A 22525-nucleotide genomic window follows, 5' to 3' on the forward strand; every position below is an offset into this window, starting at 1 on the left:
TTTCCTGGCAATTGTGGCTGAAACTTTAGTTGGTCTACCTGACCGTGGTTTGGTTTCAACAGAACCCCTCATATTCCACTTCTTGATTAGAGTTTGAACACTGCTGATTAGCATTCTCAATTCCTTGGATATCTTTTTATATCCCTTTCCTGTCTTATACAGTTCAACTACCTTTTCCCGCAGATCCTTTGATAATTCTTTTGCTTTCCCCATGACTGAGAATACAGAAATGTCAGTGTAGCACAGGGTGAAACATGCAAGGGTCTGTCAGGAGTCCAGAAACTCAATGACCTTTTATACACATACAATAATTACAAGCAAACAGATCACAGATGAGGATGGTTACCTTTAATATCCATTCAAACCCCTTTGTGTCAGCTTGTGTGCATGTTATCAGGCCCAAATCACCAGGGTATGTAAATCAGGGTCATTTGGGTAGTTTCTATTGTCATTATGATTTATAAAGAATAAATATAGTTGATTGATAATAAATGGCTTCAGCCAAACACTAACCATGAGTGAAAGAACTGTTTTTGTGTTATCATTCATATTCTCTGAAGAATGGCCAAGAAATCATAAAATCTGCCAGGATATGTAAACTGTACAACTGTATGTTTGGCCTGACCACAGCTACAGTTTCATGGCGAGCATTAGAAGTTCAGTGACTGATTTTACTTGTTTCCTGAAATTTCATTTTAATAAACAATTGTATACACTGAGCAAGCCAAAATAAATTGTTATGAAAGGCAACGGCCCGAAACATTAGCCTTGTGATACATGTGTAAGGTGTAATACACAAGGAATAATAAATGTTTTTTTTAAACTAGCAGTTGAGCTCCAAAATCTTTTTCTAAATGATAGAAGCATCTGCACAGTTGATAGATCCTGAGGTATCCAGTGAGCTTTAGAGTTACATTCATTTATTGGTCTGTTTAGTGCAGACTGTGAGGATGATATCATTTGCTGCATGATTGTGCAAATTTTATTTTCATAAAAGTACAAAAAAATTACTACTTGCATAAACACCATTATCTGAAGGATAAATATTTATTAAAAAAAAAAAAAAATATATATATATATATATATATATATATATATATATATATATATATACATATATATATATATACATATATATATATATAATATAATATATATATATATATATATATATATATATATATATATATATATATATATATATATATATATATTTTTTTTTATTTTTTTTAAGAAAATTAATATTTACTAATATCTTACAGATCTAAACATGTCATACTGATAATCCCCCTTTAAAGAAAAGAATAACTCCAGAAAATGTAAATATTTAAATTTCATAGGACATAGAGGGTTCAAGAGGACATAGGGGGTTATTTACAAAAGGCAAATCCACTTTGCACTGCAAGTGCACTTGAAAGTGAAGTCTCTCTAAATCTAAGCCCTTGTACACACGGTCGGAGATTCCGACGGAATGTTTCCTATCGGACCGTTTTGTCGGATATTCCGACTGTGTGTGGTCTGCATCAGACTGTTTCCGTCAGAATATCCAACGGACCAACTTTTCCAACTTGCCAGTAAAATTTTCCGACAAAATGCTCCGATCGGACATACTCTGATCATATGTAGCTTACTCCGATGGACAAAGTGCCACGCATGCTCAGATCAAATTCCTAGACCAAAGCTATTGGCTACTAGCCTGAACGTAGTCCCGTCGTAACGAAATAATGTCATCACGTTATGTACAATCGGATTTTCTGACAACTGAGTCCAACCGTGTGTATGCAACATCACTTCCGGACCTCTTCCGGAATCAATCCGTCGGAATAACTTGGTTGTCGGAATCTCCGACCGTGTGTACGGGGGCTAAAGGGTAGATCTGAAATGAGTGAAAGCTCTGCTGATTTTATCATCCAATCATTTGCAAGCTAAAATGCTGTTTTTTTATTTTCCTTGCATGTCCCCCTCGGATCTACAGCGACTTTACTTCCAAGTGCACGTGCAGTGCAAAGTGAAATTTCCTTTAGTAAATAACCCCCATAGTGTTTTAGCATTGTGTTTAACATAGTGTTTTAACACCTGCTTTGTGTTCAATGTATGGATTCCCTGGGCCCTTCATAACAGTTTTGAAACCTCACATACAATTGATGGGTTTTCATCAATTGTACTGGTTGCTGATTGTTGACTCTATGACAGAACAGTAAGTAAGAGGAACTTTCCTCAATAAAAAAACAACAGAGTAATAAAAAAAATACAGATATCCCAACCCTTCTTTAGTCTTTTTTTTAATATATATACAGGATTTATATAGCACCAACAGTTTGCGCAGTGCTTTAAAACATGAGGGCAGACAGTACAGTTACAATACAATTCAATACAGGAGGAATCAGAGGACCCTGCTCATTAGAGCTTATAATCAAAAAAAATCTATCTAAAACTGTCTTGGCTTGAGCCCTTTAGCTGTAAATCTTCCTTTTCATTATTTCTGTTAAAGGAGTTGTAAAGTCTCCAGGTTTTTCACCTTAATGCATTCTTTTGTGGTGCAGATGCCACCCCTGAGTCCCCCTTTTTCTTACCTGAACCCAATCTTTCCAGTGAAGACCGCAAGCCCAGCAGCTCCAGCCACTGCCTCGGGTCCTCATTGGATAGATTGATAGCAGCAGGAGGCATTGGCTCCCGCTTCTGTCAATCAAATCCAGTGACATGTGTGCCAGGGGAGGGGCCAAGTCCTGCTGTCTGTGTCAATGGACACAGCAGCAGGACTCAGGAGCGTGCCCGCACAAGTGCCCCCATGGAATGTGGCTCTCTGTGGGGGCACTCGATGGGGAGGAGGAGCCAGGAACACCACTGGGGGACCCCAGAATAGGAGGATCAGGGCCGCTCTGTGCAAAAACCTTGCACAAAGGAGGTAAGTATAACATGTTTGTTATTTAAAAAAAAAAAAACCTTTAAAATAATTTTAACCACCTGGATTCAGACCTATGCATTTTTAGTGCTTTTTGCAGATTTGCACTACATTCCATTTATCATGGTTTCCTATGGGTCACGTTCTGTAGTACAATTCTGCAAAATGCAAAAAGCACTAAAAATGCATAGGTCTGAATCCAGCCTAAGACCTTGTTTTAAAACTGTCGGTCTGAGAGAACATTTATAAACATCCTTGTTTGTAATGTGCATGTATGCGCTAATACCTGGGATTGCATTGTCATTAGATTTTCAGGCAAAATGAAAAGAACCAATCAAAATGGCTCCATGCCTAGTCATTACTGTGAACCAATCACAGTGATCACAAGCAGGGCTTTTTTTCTCAGAAAATAGGTGCAGTAACTCCCCCCTTGTCTCTGCCCCCTACCCACCTCCAAGCACCGTACCCTTGTTTCAGAGAATGCAGGACCAAGTATCATGTTTTGGTGCTAAGTAGTTTGTATGCAATTTTCTAATGAAAGGCAGTAATATATAAATAAAAGCGGCGGGATTGACACAATATCACGGTCACCTACTGTATATGGGCATGCTTGTGTCATTAGGCCACACCTCTGATGATATCCTATGGGATGAAATGTGTCAGGCTGGCCGATGCAAGTACGCTGCGAGTCACGTAATTTTTACTACACATGATGATGCCTCTATTTTCCTACTACGTGTACATAGACTACAATAAATTATTGTTTTATATCTTACGGGCTTCATTATTGATGCCTTATTTTTTTCCATTTGGGTTATATCATGTAACTGAACGTCTCACACTCCGCTTTAGTGCTTTTGTCATATACCACTTCCTCCCAGTCTGAATATAGATATCAGATATTCCAACCGCTCACAAGCACAAAACAAGACGATACTTGTTTAGTTGCTGAACATGGGCTCTTTTATTAGAACCAAAATGCAAGTCTTATATACAGTAAAAGAGGAGGTTCCTCCCTCCTGCTCATATTACTCTAACAATACAACTATAACCAGAAACAGAATTAAGCTAATTAACTAATCCCTTAAATCAGCCGATGTGACTCCGTGCCCTCCTGAGCATTGTTATGATTAATCAGGATTTCACTACAGGTCAGACTTGTTGTCATCGATCTTCACACAGTAGATTATATATTATCATAAACATCAACACAGAACTCCTTCATTACAATTGCAGGGTTAATTAGCACAAACAATGGGTGAAATACTCTTAGAAGCTGTGGCAAGCCAGACTAGAATAATTTACATTATAGAAGACAACAGACATGTGACTGGAGTTGATGACATTAGCATCTAACAGTATCTGTCCCAACAGTATGAATCAGTCACTATTTCTAATATGGCATATACAGGGCTCCCAGAGTCTGTGTGTCTTGGGGGACATGGACCTGAATCCAAAGTAACACCACATCAAGGGTCCCCAGGCATACAGCTCACAAAGAGCACCGTTCCCCCAAATGCCAGGGCCCATGATCGGTATGCTAGCATTCAGTACCCTCCAAAAGCCTCTGTCCTGGTTAGGTCTGTCACATATCACATTGATGAGTGTTTATCATATTCATCTCTGTCTTGGAGTCTAATGAGTTGGTTGCTATATGCAATCTGGATATGGAGTTCATGTGATCGATTTACATTATCTGGAGTGTGATACCTTGATCCTCTGTTTAATGATACATGCCTTTTTACTATTATCCTCTGATAAGCAGATTGGATTCACTTGGGTGTGGTGTACTGTCTTGTACACATTGAAGTTGGTGAAGGGTTCCTCATATTCCCTTTCTCTACAATGACAGAACTGTCTCATGATTAATGAAAAATTTGAAGCGCTGCATTTTGGACTTTTTATTTATTTGTGTTTGATGGTCAACAAACTGTGCTGGCTGCTTCTTTTCATACTATTTTAGATAGTACAGATACCCATCCATTGTCTTTTTCAACAATAGACCACCACCAGCAACAACAGATCTCCCAGTAACCAGCATCAATAGGCTCTCCAGCAGCCAGCAACATTAGACCCCTCATCAACAGTAGATCTATCCCATCAGCAAATGACCCCCAGCAACAATAGATAACCCACCAGGAGTAATAGTCTTCTTCAGCAACAATAGACCTCCCCAGTGACAATAGATTCCTCAGCAGCAAGCATCAATAGACCTTCCAGCACCCCTTGGCATTAAATACAAAAAAAAAAGCCCTGATCAGAAGTAATAAACACTGGTTGACAGTTACAAGCTTGACTCCCAAAGGCAATGGTATGATAAGACATGTAGTTTTGCAACAACTGGAGGGCCACTGGTTGACCATGGTCTAATGCCACGTACACACGAGCAGAATGTTCAACAGAAAAAGTCAGACCAGAGCTTTTCATCATATATTCCGATCGTATGTATGCCCCATCAGATTTTTAACGTAGAAAATTTTGATGGGCCTAGAAATGAATATGTTCTATTTAGAACATGTTCTAAATATTTCCGAAGGAAGCAATTCCTATTGGGAAAGCCACTTGTCTGTATGCTGTTCAGACGGACCAAAAACGACGCATGCTCTGAAGCAAGTACGAGATGGAAGGTATTGGCTACTGGCTATTGAACTTCCATTTTCTAGTCCCATCGTACTGTGTTGTACGTCACCATGTTCTTGATGGTTGGACTTTGGTGTGATCGTGTGTATGCAAGACAGCTTGAGCAGAATTCTGTCGGAACTTCGATGGAAAAACCTTCAGGCCGCGTACACACGCGGGGACTGTTCGCTCAACTTTGTTCGTCAAACAGTTTCAGCGGACAGTCCGCTCAAAATTAGCATGGACGGACTTGCCCACACACGATGAACGAACAGTCCGCTGAAACCGTGCGCGATGACGTGAACGGCACGTACGACGGGACTAGAAAACGACGTCCTATACACTGCAATGCAACCTTCGGCGTGTAAATTCTTTCTGAGCATGCGCGAGACTTAGTTTGACGAACAAGCCTACACACGGGCGGACTGTCCGCTCAAACCAAGTTTCAGCGGACAGTTTTTCGGAATTTCCGAAAAACTTTGTTCGTCAAACTGTCCGCTGAAACTGTCCGCTGAAGCCCACACACGAGCGGACTGTCCGCCGAAACACTGTTCAGCGGACAAAGTTGAGCGAACAGTCCCCGCGTGTGTACGCGGCCTCAGAGTTTATTCCGACGGGAAAACCGGTCATGTATACAGGGCAATAATGAAGACAAAAAGTATGGGAAGAAAGGAAGTCTTTTTTTTTTCCTTGTATATAGTAAAAAATAAAAAACAGTGGCTATTAACTCTACGCAGTGCACTATAACAACTATCTGTTTTTTTTTCTCTTGTTTTATCTCAGCAAACTTAGAAGCTGAGAGGCATATTTTAATTGTGTTACAGTCCAAGGGCAGATTTAAATGGCAGCTGAGCGGATGAAGATTTGCCTTTTGGTACCTAAGCTCAATTAATGTTAAACTCAATTTAATAGGTGTGTAGTCTCAAATGAGTTAGAGTTAATAAATTCACACATAATAGATTTTTACAGATTTACTGATTACTACCTCTTAATCAACACTGACAAAACATATATAAAAGAGAGCGATCACTGAAAACAAAAAAAAGAGATTGGCCATCTGTTGTAGCATGGGTGCAGGTAATCTTCTTTGGATCCTAATACAAAATATGAACTGGGGTCCCTTGGGGCAAGCAATCAGAATCAGAGGGAGCACTGACATCACAGGCTTTTGCAAAGGTTGCTATTCACAAAGAATGTTATGGATTCTAAGATTTTAATAGACAATTGTTTCTTTGTAAGATCCAATGCACCTTTTTTTTTTACTTGTATTATACTTAACAGCAAGAAATAAGAGGTCCCTATTAAGACTTTGCACCAAGGCACCACAGTCTCTGAACTCTCATGTTTTTTTTGTACATTGCAGAGAATGTCTACTAGAACAGTGACAGCCCATATCTAATGCATTCACCTGGGCAGTAAAAACTGGATGATTAAATGGGCAGTAAAAATATCAGTAGGACACAGTGTTATGGACATAGTAAATCCTTTTTTTCTGGAGCAGAAGTGCAAGTTTTGAGCAGAACTATACAAACCCCAGGGGTCATGTAATGGTTATTACCAAACCATTTCCGTAGCTGCTTAACCTTTTTAAAATCTTTTTTATTTTTTTCTTGTTGAGAGTTTTTCTGGCTCTTACATTGGACAGACAGACAAAAATGAATTTGTTGACTCTTGGCCATCAGTACATATATTTATTTTAAAGGAATATGTGATTTTAAGTGTGGGTGTCAAGACCACTTTTACTTAATATATAGATTTTATTTCATTAATGTTTTGTTTTAATTAGCAGTAAGGTCAGACTGTGAGTGTTCTTTTCTCTCTTAATGAGCACACCCAGCAATTATGTCTTTGATTTTTTTTCCTCTACATGCTTCTTTTTATACTGAAAAACAAAGAAGGCCCATATTTGCTGATGACAAGAAATAGCTAAGGTTTTGTAGTTTAGGGTATAGAATCAATAATTGATTTGACCTCATGTATGTTTCTCCTACAGCTGCATTGAAGATTATAAATTGGGTCCTGATGGGCTGTCATGTCACCTGGTCACAGAGCCCTGTCCTGGTGGAGCGCACTGTGGAGAGGGTCCTGAGATGCCGATGAACCAGACCCTCTTTGGAGAGCTCTTCTATGGCTACAATAATAAGACCAAGGACATTTCGTCAGGGCAGCTGCTGAAAGGAACATTTAGGTGAGTAGTAATTATATTTATTCTTTTTGATGAAATACATTTAAAAGTTTTTCTTTGAAGGCTGAAGTGAAATACAACAAATTAAATGGGTTTACCCTAGTTGCTTTGCCTAAAATAAATATATCTTGGACTAAAACGGTCTATGAATTGCAGCACATTGTGATGCCGGCACGTACCTATATAAAGCTATCCATACTTGGCTGCAGCCTCTGTCCATTCGCCTGTAATCCAAACCCAACCCATATATCCAGATCAAATCCATACAAAGGACCTCAACCAAGCTGGCATTAAAGTAGAAGTCCACCCTAACAATAAAATCCCTGCATCTACAGACATCCATGATCTAACACTAACCTATCTAGCCCTGTAAAGAAGAGAACAGTATACATATCTGTGCAGAGGACACATCCGACAATGGCCTTCTCATAGTAAGAATATGGGTGATGTCATTTCCCATTCATTTCACTGCCGTTATCTGCTGTGTGTCCTGCAGAGCTTCCGCCGCTGGAGGCCGGATCGGACTGGCTTCAAAAAAGGTATGTATACTGATTTCATCTTTACAGGGCTACTATATAGGTTAGTGTTAGATCGTGGATGTCTGTAGATGCATGGATTTTAGTGTTAGGGTGGACTTACACTTTAATTTCAAAGCTTTCAATAAACCCAAAAACCATCATTCAGCTGTTAACTATGACAGTGAAATTACAGATGATGGGACTTATGCCGCGTACACACGACCGGACTTTCCAGCAGAAAAGGTCAGACGGTCTTCCCAACGCACTGTCCACGGAGTTACGACGGACTTCCAAATGAACGGACTTGCCCACACACATGAACGGACTAAAGTCCATTTGAAAGTCAGTTCGTTTTGATTGTGATGACATACGACGGGACTAGAAAAGGAAGTTCAATTGCCAGTAGCCAATAGCTGCCCTTGCATCGTATTTGGTCCGTCAGTCCAGCATACAGACGAACGGTTTTCCCGATAGGAACTGAGTCTGTCAGACAGATTTTAAACATGTTCTATTTCTACGTCCATCTGAATTTTTTAAAGAAAAATGATCGGATTATTCCACACATAATCAGATTATCTGACGGAATGATTCCGTCTGACCTATTCTGCCGGAAAGTCTGGTCCTGTGTATGTGGCATAAGAATCATGAAGAGGAGAATGTGGTGCCAAAGTTGTGGTCCTATGCAGAGCTTAGGCCAGGAACCCAAGGGGTTTGTAGGCATACACTTTTTCAGTATTGTTATCTTGCATACTTTTGTAGACATGTGCAAAATGGAAAAAAATGTTTTGTTTCATTTCACATAGATTCGTTGTGTTACTAATTTCATTTAGTTGACTCATTTCAGAATTAATTTCAGAATTAATTTAGTTTAGTTTGAGTTCAATTTGTTTCCTTTATTAATTGTTTAACCGCTTCAGCCCCAGAAGATTTTACCCCCTTCCCGAGCAGAGCACTTTTTTCGATTCGGCACTGCATCGCTTGAACTAACAATTGCAACATTGTACACAAACAAAATTGATGTCCTTTTTTCCCCACAAATATAGCTTTCTTTTGGTGGTATTTGATCATCTCTGCAGTTTTTATTTTTTGCGATATAAACAAATAAAAAGCGTAAATTTTTAAAAAAAAGCAATATTTTTTACTTTTTGCTATAATAAATATCCCTCAAAAATATATAATTTTTTTCCCTCAGTTTAGGCCAATATGTATTCTTCTACATATTTTTAGTAAAAAAAAAAATCAGACACTTTTGACACTATTTTGGGACCATTGTCATTTATGCAGCAATCAGTGCTATAAAAATGCACTGATTACTGTGTAAATTACACTGGCAAGAAAGGGGTTGAACACTAGGGGGCGATCAAGAGGTTAAATGTGTCCTAAGGAGTGATTCTAACTGTGGGGGGTGGGCTACCACTGAAATGACAGCTATCACTGCTCCCAGTGACCGTGAGCAGTAGATCACTAGTTATGTCACTAGGCATAGGTAGATCACTGTTATGTCACTAGGCAGAATGGTGAAATGCCTTGTTTACATAGGCATCTCCCCGTTCTGCAGCTCCGTGACACGATCACAGGACACCGGCAGACATCTAGTCCGTGGGACCCATGGGCACGGTCACGCTGTACACTGCCCCACCAATTAAAGGGGACGTACAGGTATGCCCATTTTGCCCACCACTGCCATTGTGCCAATGTATATCTGCGTGCAGCAGTCGGAAAGTGGTTAAGGAATTTAAAATTTTCGTAATGATTCTAATTCGGATTGGTTGAAAAGCAATCTACCGATTCAAATTCTGCGTGAAGAATAGCTGGTTGTTAAGGAGCAGACCCAAAAGCGGGCTGCTGCATCCTTAAAAGGATAGTTCACCTTTACCACAAAACTGCCAATGCAGATAAGGGACATCTGTAGATAAACAAACTGTGCAGCTCTGACTAAAGATGAATAATACCCTTGCTATAAGTGTAGGCCATTTACATACCTTATGAAGCCTGACTGGAATACTCCCAGGACGTTGCTAAGTGAGGCCTAGTCATCACTGCTCACCTCCATCATCACAGGAGTGAGCTCTCCAATGCTGAGCTCAGAGCTACTGCATCATGGGAGAGAAAGAGTATGAGAGGGGGTTTTGAATCAGAGAAAGAGCTCACTCCTGTGATGATGGAGGTGAGCAGTGATGACTAGGCCTCACTTAGCAACATCCTGGGAGTATTCCAGTCAGGCATCATAAGGCATGTAAATGGCCTACACCTATAGCAAGGGTATTATTCATCTTTAGTCAGAGCTGCACAGTTTGTTTTAATTGACAAACATCTCTTACTTGCATAGGCAGGTTTACTTTAAAGGTGAACTATCCTTTTAACAACTGAAGACTCATCAGCTGTCAGCGGCTTTCCCCACTGATAGCTGAAATGTGAAGAAAAGAATGCCGGTATTCCATACCAGGCTGCGGAGGTTGGAGTGGGGTTCCCTTTAAAGTCCATACAAGACCCGAAAGGCCTGGTATGGATTAGGGGGACGTTTTTATTGCCAGCATTTTTTTGTTTACATTTCAGCTGTCAATGGGGAAGCACGCTGGCAGCTGATGGGTCATCGGTTGTTAAGGACGTGGCCCTGGTTTCCCGACCCGCTCCTTAACAATCAGCTATTCATCACACAGAATTCTAATTTGATTTGGTTGATCATTTTTCCACTGGTCCCAATTCAAATCATTACGGAAATTAGAATTTGTTAGAAAACTATAATATGAAGAAAAATTAAATGAATTTCAACTAAATTCCTTACTAATTAATTTGGAGATTTGAATACATCCGCATAACCAAATTTCATCCAAATATATATTCGGCCAAAACGAATAAAACGCATTGCACAAGTCTACATTTTGATGCCACGAGAGATTAAGGCAATACTCAGTGACATACTGTACAACCCTCATCACTTTAAAGTAGAAATCCAGACAACCAGGTAATATACAGTACATATATATATATATATATATATATATATATATATATATATATATATATATATGTTTTGCTTACCAGTGAATTTGTCATTTTGTTCGGCCTTTCTTGTGATTTACACACATTCACCGCACTGCACAGGTAGGCAGGTGACACCACTTTTTTTTTAAATTCATCTTCCCAGCTTTCTATGTCACCTCTATACGTCCAGCCTGCTCATTGGACAATAAATCAGCAATCCTTTTGGCCATAGAAAAATTAGGTGACCCTGAAAGCCGTGAAGCTAAAGCAAGAAAGGGCAGATTTGTTTTCGTGACTATTTAGTGTAGCGGTAGTGTCTGGATCACAAGACTGCCCAGAAAAAATGACCATTTCTTTGGCAGATAAGGAAGTTCACATATAAGTATTTCAACAGTGTATTGATGTTTGCCTGGAGTTCATCTTTCTTTTCTATGGGAGAGTTAATGATTGCATGAAGCATCAATCATCATAAACCAGTTGTGTTGAGAAGTTGTGGTTCTTAGGGGAAAGGCTGTCATTGACACTCATCGAAAATACATATGGCAGTTCTTCCTTTAACAACTAATCAGTGTCAGTCTGGCTAATTTCAGATAAAGGCTCTATCCAGTTCTCAGCTGTGTTATGGAAGTCAATAATCTGAGTGCTGTAAATTACTGAACAATCCCACTATGTCATTAGGGAAAAGGTTTACTTCTTACTTCTTTCTGAAAATGTTTTTAGAGAACTGGCCACAAACTACGGAATTTGAATGTATGGCATACAGTATCTCACAATAGTGAGTACACCCCTCACATTTTTGTAATTATTTTATTCTATCTTTTCATGTGACAACACTGAAGAAATTACACTTTGCTACAATGTAAAGTAGTGAGTGTATAGCTTGTGTAACTTGTCTTCAGCAAACTGCGGCCTTTCTTGTGCATCATCTTTAGAAGAGGATTCCTTCTGGGGTGACAGCCATGAAGACCAATTTGATGCAGTGTGTGGCGTATGGTCTGAGCACTGACAGGCTGACAGTGTTGCCAACTGTTAGTATTTTTACTGGCAGCCAGAAAAAATAGGCAATTTTCTCCTGCCAGTAAATGCCAGTAAAAGGAAAAAGTTGCCAGTAAAAAATATGGCTGTGATATTTGGCTTGGTCCAGAGCCGGCCGAGACCATCTGAGTCCCTTCTACAGTGTGTTTGGGCAGCTCTGGTGGAGGCGGTGCCCGAGTGTGTGATGTCATGGTGCAAGGGAGCCAAGCAGAGCAGCCAGAGCCTTGTGTGTGGGTCTGCAGAATAGGAGCAGGGCAGGTCGGGAGCGGGACTGTCAGTGCTGTTTAGATTGGAGTGGACTGAAGGGGCAAAGAGTCAACTTCATGTGTGTGTAGGGATGAGCTTCGTGTTCGAGTCGAACGTACGTTCGACTCGAACATTGGCTGTTCGGGCGTTCGGCGAAATCCGAACTCTTGGTCCGTTCGCGTCAAAATTCGTGTGGCGCACGCGGACCACAATGCACTGCGGTGGCGCAGTGCATTGCTGGCTCGTGATTGGCCAAGCATGCACTGTGACCCCGCATGCTTGGCCAATAGCAGCGCCAGCAGCGAGGAGAGCCATGATTGGCCACAGGCATCCTGCCTGTGGCCAATCATAGCTCAGGCTATGTAGTGCACGCCCCACACTATATAAGGCCGCCTTTGAGGCGGCCTCGTGTAGTGTGTTGGCATCTGAAGCAGTGGGTGTTCTGTGTACCTTCAACACAGTTACACACCAATCGTTTTTGGCTGATTTCCTATCTTGCTCTTGTGTAGTGGTTATTGTCTGTGCCCTGACCGCAGTATACACCACTATATTCACCTCACCTATATAGCTAGTGATCTAGCTTTAATAATAGAGCTTGCAGTCAGTAGTGTTAGGAGATAGTGCGTGCTGTCTGCGTGCTCTGTACCCAGTACATACCGCTATAATCCACCTACATAGCTGTTCTCTATTTGAGCCCAATTGCCATCTGCAGGAGTTATTGGAAGTTGTGTGTGCTTCCAGCACAGCACAGTATACATCTGTATATACCCCTTTAACTCTGCTGTTTTCTGGTTATTGTCTGCGTGCCCTGACCGCAGTATACACCGCGATATTCACCTCACCTATATAGCTAGTGGTCCATCTTTAATAATAGAGCTTGCAGTCAGTAGTGTCAGGAGATAGTGCGTGCTGTCTGCGTGCTCTGTACCCAGTACATACCGCTATAATCCACCTACATAGCTGTTCTCTATTTGGGCCCAATTGTCATCTGCAGGAGTTATTGGAAGTTGTGTGTGCTTCCAGCACAGCACAGTATACATCTGTATATACCCCTTTATCTCTGCTGTTCTATAAAAAAGGCATCTGCAGGAGTTAGTGGGTGTTGTGTGCCTCCATCACAATATAAACTACCCAACTACTGTTTTACCCAACTCCCTTCAGGCCATTACCATGTCTGGAAGGCCAGCAAGGAGAGGCAGACAGGCGCGAGCCGATAAAAGAGGGCAAGCAGGCTCTGTGTCTAGAGACAACAGTGCTGGTCGTGGACGCGGTGCATTGTCATCAGCACGTGGCCATGGGACATGCTTGTCCTTCTTTTCTGCAGCTGGACATGTTGAACCGCAACATGCCAACGACTTGGTAGAGTGGATGGCCAAGCCCTCTTCATCCTCCTCATCCTCTCTCACCCAGTCTCAGGGTAGTAGCAAAGCAGCTGCCAACACATCGTCTTCCCTCCTCTCAATGTCATCATCAGTGACTCCTTCCCTAGACCCACCACGTCCTCCTGAGGAGTCTCCTGAACTCTTTGAGCACAGTGTTGGGTACATGCTCCAGGAGGATGCCCAGTGTTTGGTGGGCTCTGATGATGACACTCAGCTAGAGGAAGGCAGTAGCGTGAGCGCAGAGAGAGGGGATGCTCAAGAAGGACAGCAATCTGGCAGTCATGTTCCACAAGCTGCAGCATACTGCCAGGTTTGCTACAGCGATGAAGAGGGAGGGGATGATGAGGGCACTGACTCCACGTGGGTGCCTGGAAGGAGGGAGGAGGAGGAGGAGGAGGAGGAGGCACATGTCCAACGAGGCAGGATGCCCTCCGGGGGCCAGCTTAGGGGCAGCACACCGACTGAATCACACCGCAGAGCTCCGCCTGCGCAGAGCGCTTCCTCTGCGCGTTATTCTAAAAGTTCTTTGGTGTGGGCCTTTTTTGAGACGAGTGCATCAGATCGCACCGCTGCTATTTGCAACATATGTCTCAAGCGTATCTCACGTGGCCAAAACATCAGCCGCTTGGGAACCACATGCTTGACCAGACATATGTTGACCTGCCATGCAGCTCGTTGGCAAGCGTACCTCAAAGACCCACACCAAAGAACAAAGCGGACCTCTCCTTGCTCCTCATCAGCTGGCATCTCCAACCCCACTAGACCTTCAGTCCTCTCTGAAACCTGCTCTGAGAGGAATGAAGGTGTAGAATTAGGTGTGTCACAGGCAAGTGCTTCCGGGAACTCTGCTAGTGGTACATCCACATCCGATTATAGCAGGCAAATGTCCCTGCCCCAGCTGCTGGACCGGCGGAAGAAGTTTACTCCCAGCCATCCACATGCCCAGCGGTTGAATGCTAGCTTGGCTAAATTGCTAGCACTTCAACTGCTGCCTTTTCAGTTGGTAGACTCGGCCCCCTTCCGTGAGTTTGTACAATGTGCGGTTCCTCAGTGGCAGGTCCCCAAACGCCACTTTTTCTCACGGAAGGCGATTCCGGCTCTCTACCGGCATGTGGAAGGCAATGCCCTTGCCTCGCTGGACAGGGCGGTCAGTGGTAAGGTGCATATTACCGCTGACTCATGGTCCAGCAGGCATGGACAGGGACGTTACCTGTCTTTCACGGCCCATTGGGTCACTCTTCTGGCTGCTGGGAAGGATGCAGGACAAGGTGCAGTAGTGTTGGAGGTTGTTCCGCCACCACGCCTCCAAAATGCTACTATTGGTTGTGACACACCTCTCTCCTCCACCCCCTCCTCTTCTTCTTCCTCCATGGCCTCTTCCAGTGCTCTGTCCTCAGAACCAGCGGTGCTCCGTAGGCGTTCCAGGGGCTACGCAAGTACGCAGGCAAAACGATGCCATGCCGTGCTTGCGCTGGTTTGTTTGGGGGACAGGAGCCACACTGGGGCGGATGTTTTGTCAGCTCTGCAGGGGCAGGCCGAGAGGTGGTTGACGCCACGCCAGCTTAAGCCAGGAATGGTGGTTTGCGACAATGGCACCAACCTCCTCTCCGCCCTCCGACAGGGACAACTGACCCATGTGCCCTGTGTAGCTCACGTCCTTAACCTGGTGGTGCAGCGGTTCTTGGGCAGGTACCCCAGCTTACATGATGTCCTGAAGCAGGCCAGGAAAGTCTGTGTGCATTTCCGCCGATCATTTAATGCCTGTGCTCGGCTGGCTGAGCTCCAAAAGGAGTTGAACCTGCCCAAGAACCGCCTTATATGTGACATGCCCACCAGATGGAACTCAACATTGGCCATGCTGCAGCGGCTGCACACGCAGCAGAGGGCCATCAATGAGTACCTGTGCGACTACGGCACCAGGACAGGGTCAGGGGAGCTTGGTTTTTTCTCACCACGCCAGTGGGGCATGATCAGGGATGCATGCACTGTCCTGTCACCGTTTGAGGAGGCCACAAGGATGGTGAGCAGTGACAGTGCATGCATCAGTGACACTGTACCTCTTGTCCACCTCTTGGAGCATACGCTGCGTGGAATAATGGACAGGGCACTTGAGGCAGAACAGAGGCAGGAAGAGGAGGACTTCCTTGCCTCTCAAGGCCCCCTTTATCCAGACAGTGTTCCTGCTGTGCCACCCATCTCACAGGAAGAGGGTGAGGAGGAGGAAGAGGAGGAGGAGGATGATTGTGTCAGCATGGAGGTGGAGGCTGGCACTCAGCATCAGCAGCAGCAGTCTTATAGGGATGATTTACAGTCCCAAGAAACACGTGGACTTGTACGTGGCTGGGAGGAGGTAGCTGCGGATCATGTTGTCCTTAGTGACCCAGAGGACTCCGGACCGAATGCCTCAGCTAACCTATGCTGCATGGCCTCCTTGATCCTGCAAAGCCTGCGGAAGGATCCTCGTATTCTTCGGATCAAGGAGAGGGACCATTACTGGCTGGCCACTCTCCTTGATCCACGGTACAAGGGTAAGGTTGCCGACCTTATCTTGCCATCGCAGAAGGAGCAGAGGATGAGACATCTCCAGGAGGCCTTGCAGAAAGCTCTGTGCAACGCGTTCCCAGAGACTGGGAGGTCACAAACTCCTGGTCCTGGACAACGTGTTGCTGAGGCATCAGTCAGAAGGAGCGGTGGAGAAGGTGGCCGTCTGACTGATGCTTTCAGACAATTTTTTAGTCCGCAGCCCCAAGGTATGATTGGTTCCAGCACCCATCGCCAGCGTCTAATTTACATGGTGCAGGAATACCTAGGGGCAAGGTCAGACTTGGACACCTTTCCCACCGAAAATCCTCTGGCTTACTGGGTCTTGAGGATGGATCACTGGCCAGAGCTTGCACAGTATGCAATTGAGCTACTGGCCTGTCCTGCATCCAGCGTTCTTTCGGAACGCACCTTCAGTGCTGCTGGTGGCTTTGTTACCGATCACAGGGTGCGCCTGTCCACCGAATCAGTTGATCGACTGACCTTCATCAAGATGAATCAGTCTTGGATCACCCACAGCTACCAAGCACCTGAAGCTGATGTAACCGACTAATTTTTTTTTAAATACCACATCCCTTCAAGACTGCCTATGCTGATGCTGAGTGACTGTCCTCTTATGTTGATTGTCTATCCTCTTCCTCCTCCGCTGATATGTTGGAAGAACATTTTTGGTTCTGGGTGATGCCAGCAGCCCAATTTTTCTGCCCCTGTTTAACAGGGGCGTTTAATTACAATTTTTGATGCAATGCTTTGCAGCAGGGCTAATTCCTGCAATAAAACTAGAGTATGTGGCAGAGGTTGGAGTGTGGTGGCACCAGCACCAGTGCCTAAGGCCCAATTTTTCTGCCCCTGTTTAACAGGGGCGTTTAAGTACAATTTTTGATGCAATGCTTTGCAGCAGGGCTAATTCCTGCAATAAAACTAGAGTATATGGCAGAGGTTGGAGTGTGGTGGCACCAGCACCAGTGCCTAAGGCCCAATTTTTCTGCCCCTGTTTAACAGGGGCGTTTAAGTACAATTTTTGATGCAATGCTTTGCAGCAGGGCTAATTCCTGCAATAAAACTAGAGTATATGGGAGAGGTTGCAGTGTCGTAACACCAGTGCCAGCGGCCCAATTTTTCTGCCCCTGTTTAACAGGGACATGTAATTACAATTCTTGATATAATATTTCACAGGAAGGCCCGCTCCTGTGCCCACCCAGAGTAATTGTGAGGACTTATAGTGTTGTGGCACCAGCACCACAACCACCAAAGGTCAATTTTTCTACCACTGTTCAACAATGGCATGTAATTACAATTCTTGATATAATCGTTCACAGCAGAGCGCTCCAGCGCCCACCAAGAGTAACTTTGAGGGCTTACAATGTTGTGGCAAAACCAACACCTTGTTCCGCCATTTTTGCAGAGCATATAGGGCAGGCCCCTACTTTCAAACATCCAATTTACAAACATCTCCTACTTGCAAACGGAAGGAGACAACAGCAAGTGAGATGAAAAAAGATGGACGACAAAACAAATTATACAGGGGTGATAACCCTTCCCTATGTTTTCCAAAAAGCTTAAAAATAGTTTTTTTGACTGGAGCTACACTTTAAAAATGTACAAGTTGAAAATTACAAACAAATTCAACTTAACACAACAAACCTACACAGTCCCTGTCTTGTTTGCACCGCCTGTATACTGCTGTTCTGAGTATATAGGGCCTGGGGGCCACACGCATTTCCTTTTTTTAATATGGGTACGGGGTTCCCCTTAATATGCGTACAAGACCCAAATAGGCTGGTAATGGGCAGGGAGGGCTACCCATGCCATTTTTCTGAATGATTTTCAACCATATTGCAGGAACCAGATATAAGATTAAAACCGCAAGCAGTTTTAAATGGTGTTATTTCCGTTTAATGTCATTTTGTGCAGGGACTGTTCTAAACACGGGAAACATGTGGCACTTCACAGGCATACTACAGACACCCCCCAGGCACCATATTTAAAGGAATATTTCACTTTTTTTTTTTCACTTTAATCGTCATTAAAATCAGTGCTCCCGCAAAAACGGCCATTTTTAAAAACATTTTAGGCATTGACCCATGTCCCCTGGGGCAGGAGCCAGGTCCCCAAACCCTTTTTAGGACAGTATATTGCATATTCGCCGTTAAAATTAGCACTTTCCATTTCGAACGTTTGAGTCCCATAGACTTCAATGGGGTTCTAACGTTCGTAACGAACGTGGGGTCCGTTCGAAAGTTCTGGTGCGAACCGAACCGGGGGGTGTTCGGCTCATCCCTATGTGTGTGTGTGTGCCTTCCTATTCTAATTTCTTGCCCTCCTGAGTCCTGTCCCTGAGCTACTTACTTACTATATCGAAAATAAAATAAGAAATATGTTTTTTGCCCTAATATCTACCTTAAATCACATTGCTAATTGCATATTGTACTTGTTTGTAGCATAAATACTAAAATTTCCACTTAAGACTGTAATTTTGTAACTTTTGGAAATGCCAGTAAAAACTTGATTGTGTCGTGTCAGTAAATTTCAATCTGGTAGGTTGGCAACACTGCAGGCTGACCCTCCACCCCTTCAATCTCTGCAGCAATGCTGGCAGTACTCATACGTCTATTTCCCAAAGACAACCTCTGGATATGACACTGAGCACGTGCACTCAACTTCTTTGGTCCACCATGGCGAGGCCTGTTCTGAGTGGGACCTGTCCTGTTGAACAGCTATATGGCCATCGCATTGCAGCTCAGTTTCAAGGTCTGGGCAATTTTGGTATAGCCTAGGCCATCTTTATGTAAAGCCTAAATTCTTTATTTCAGACCCTCAGAGAGTTCTTTGCCATGAGGTGCCATGTTGAACTTCTAGTGACCAGTATGAGAGAGTGAGAGCGATAACACCAAATTTAAACACACCTGCTCCCCATTCAGAACTGAAACCTTGTAACACTAAGGAGTCGCATGCCACTGGGGAATAAAAATGGCTAATTGGGCCCAATTTGGACATCTTCACTTAGGGGTGTATTCACTTTTGTTGCCAGCGGTTTAGACATTCATTTCTGTGTGTTGAGTTATTTTAAGGGGACAGCAAATTTACACTGTTATACAAGCTGTACACTCACTACTTTACATCAAAGTGTCATTTCTTCAGTGTTGTCACATGAAAATATATAATAAAATATTTACAAAAATGTGAGGGGTGTACTCACTTTTGTGAGATACTGTAAATATATTTGCTAAATAGTTAAAAGACTGCTGTTTAATAAGCATTACCACAAGATAAAACACAAGAAAAGCATTCATAGATGATAGGAGTTGAATTTCAGTGGAGAAAATTAGGGATTCCATATTTTGCTTGTACATTCCTGTCTGGTCACCCTTGATGTACAGGTAAGGTATAGAGTACATATACAGTAGGCTATGTTTTACTGTGCATCCAGAAAGTATTCACAGAGATTCATGTTGTCCATATTTTATTATGTTACAGCCTTATTCCAAAATGGATTGAATTCATTATTTTCTTCAAAATTCTACAAACAATACCCCATAATGACAACGTGAAAGAAGTTTGTTTGAAAACTTTGCAAATTTATTAAAAATAAAAAACAAAACACATCTCATGTACCTAAGTATTCATAGCCTTTGCCTTTGTTGAAGCACCTTTGGCACTAATCACAGCCTCAAGTCTTTTTGAGTATGATGCTACAAGCTTGGTACACCTATTTTTGAGCAGTTTCTCCCATTCTTTGCAAGACCTCTCCAGCTCCATCAGGTTGGATGGGGAGAGTTGGCGCAGAGCCATTTACAGATCTCTCCAGAGATGTTCAATCAGGTTTAAGTCTGGGCTCTGGCTGAGCCACTCAAGGACATTCCTAGAGTCGTCCCGTAACCACTCCTTTGATATCTTGGTATGCTCTTTTGCCTTTTGCCCTAGTCTGAGGTCCACACTGCTCTGAAGCAGGTTTTTTTATGAAAGATGTCACTGTAAATTGCTGCATTCATCTTTCCCTCAATCCTGACTAGTCTCCCAGTTCCTGCCACTGAAAAACATTCCCACAGCATGATGCTGCCACCAACATGCTTCACTGTAGGGATGGCATTGGCCAGGTGATGAGCGGTGCCTGGTTTCCTCCAGATATGATGCTTGGTATTCAGGCCAAAGAGTTCAATCTTTGTTTCATGGTCTGAGAGTCCTTCAGGTGCCTTTTGACAAACTCCAGGCGGGCTGTCATGTGCCTTTTACTGAGGAGTGGCTTCTGTCTGGTCACTCTACCATACAGGCCTGATTGGTTGAGTGCTGCAGAGATGGTTCCGAAGGGTCTCCTCTCTCCACAGAGAAATGCTGGAGTTCTGTCAGAGTGACCATTGGTTCTTGATTGCCTCCCTGACAAAGGCCCTTCTCCCCGATCGCTCAGTTTGGCCGGGCTGCCCACTTTAGGAAGTGTCCTAGTGGTTCCAAACTTCTTCCATTTATGAATGATGGAGGCCACTGTGCTCATTGGGACCTTCAATGCTGCAGAAAATGTTCTGTACCCTTCCCCAGATCTGTGCCTCGATACAATCCTATCTCAGAAGGGTCTACAGATGATACCTTGTACTTCATGGCTTAGTTTGTACTTTAAATGCACTATTAACTGTGGGACCTTATATAGACAGGTGTGTGCCTTTCCAAATCATGTCCAGCCAACTGAATTTACCACAGGTGGACTTCAATCACGTTGTAAAAACATCTCAAGGATGATCAGTGGAAACAGGATGCACCTTGAGTGTCATGGCAAAGGCTGTGAATACTGTATGTACATGTGATTTTTTTCACTTTTTATTTTTAATAAATTTGCAAAGATTTCAAACAAACTTCTTTCACATGGTCATTATGGGGTATTGTTTGTAGAATTTTAAGGGAAATAATGAATTTAATCCATTTTGGAGTGAGGCTGTAACATAACAAAGTGTGGAAAAAGTGAAGCACTGTGAATACTTTCCGGATGCACTGTATAGCGGTAGACAAAGCAACGATATGTCATATGAGACCAACCAGGGGCACCCACCTGTGAACTTTAATTCTCTACTCACCCCAGGTTTATTGGGGTGTTTCCCAGAACTTTTAAAGCGCATGTAAACTCAATAACTAAAACGTCAGATCATTTCCCCCTGCCTTCTGCTGCTGAGGAAAATCATTTGACTTTCCTCAACTTGTTCATTCCCCAACTTGTTCATTTCCACCTTAGTTGGGGTAGACGGAACACTTGGGTGGGGGTGGGTCAGCCACGCCTCTTGACCATTGACCTCTGGGGACCCGCCTGCTGACCTTTGACCTTGAAGGAGGTCCCTATTCCAATCCTTGAGTTCTAACCTTGTTCTTCAAGGGGAAACCCTAACCCTATCTCTATCCGTAACCCTAAACTCTAACCCTAACCTACCCTAAATATAACCCTAACCCTAACTTCTATCCCTAAGTTCTGACCCTTTTTACCCGACGTGTTCATTTCCCGACATGTTCATTCCCCGACTTAGTTGGGGTAGGCGGAACACTTTGGTGGGGGTGGGTCAGCCTTTCCTCTTAACCATGGACCTCTGGGAACCTGCCTTCTTATCCTTGACCTTTGGAGGAGGTCCCTATTCCAATCCCTGAGTCCTAACCTTGTTCTTCAAGGGGAGAACCTAACACTAACCCTAACACTATCCCTAAACCTAAACCCTAACCTACCCTAACCCTAACTTCTATCCCTAAGTTCTAACCCTAACCTTAAGTTCTAACCCCAACCCTAACCCTAATGCCGCATATACACGGTTGGAATTTATGCCAGCAAAAGACTGATGAGAGCTTTTTGTCGGGAAATGCAACCGTGTATATGTCCATCGGAATTTTGCTGGCCGAATTTTCGCCAGCAAAAGATTGAGAGCAGGTTCTCAATTTTTCTGACAGAAAAAGTTTCTATTGGAAATTCCGAATATGTGTATGCAATTCTGACACGCAAAAACTCACGATTCAACTACCAGATGGAAGCTTTTGGCTACTGGGTATGGAACTTCCTTTTTCTAGTCCCGTCGTATGTGTTGTACGTCACTGCGTTCTTGGCGGTCGGAATTTAGTGTGACCGTGTGTATGCAAGACAGCTTGA

At 43.2% G+C, this 22525-nt stretch overlaps 1 protein-coding gene across 1 annotated transcript in view; it reads left to right on the forward strand.

Moving 5' to 3' along the window:
• Positions 1 to 22525, forward strand: part of ASTN1 (astrotactin 1) — an 846340-nt gene that overhangs the window by 683760 nt on the left and 140055 nt on the right. The window contains exon 13 of the mRNA XM_077453189.1: positions 7515 to 7709. Coding sequence (XP_077309315.1) covers positions 7515 to 7709 — 195 coding nt within the window. The remainder of the gene's footprint in view (positions 1 to 7514; positions 7710 to 22525) is intronic.

This window comes from Lithobates pipiens, unplaced genomic scaffold (genome assembly GCF_037356315.1).
Source record: "Lithobates pipiens isolate NorthernLeopardFrog02 unplaced genomic scaffold, aLitPip1_a1.2 Scaffold_23, whole genome shotgun sequence".
NCBI lineage: Eukaryota > Metazoa > Chordata > Amphibia > Anura > Ranidae > Lithobates > Lithobates pipiens.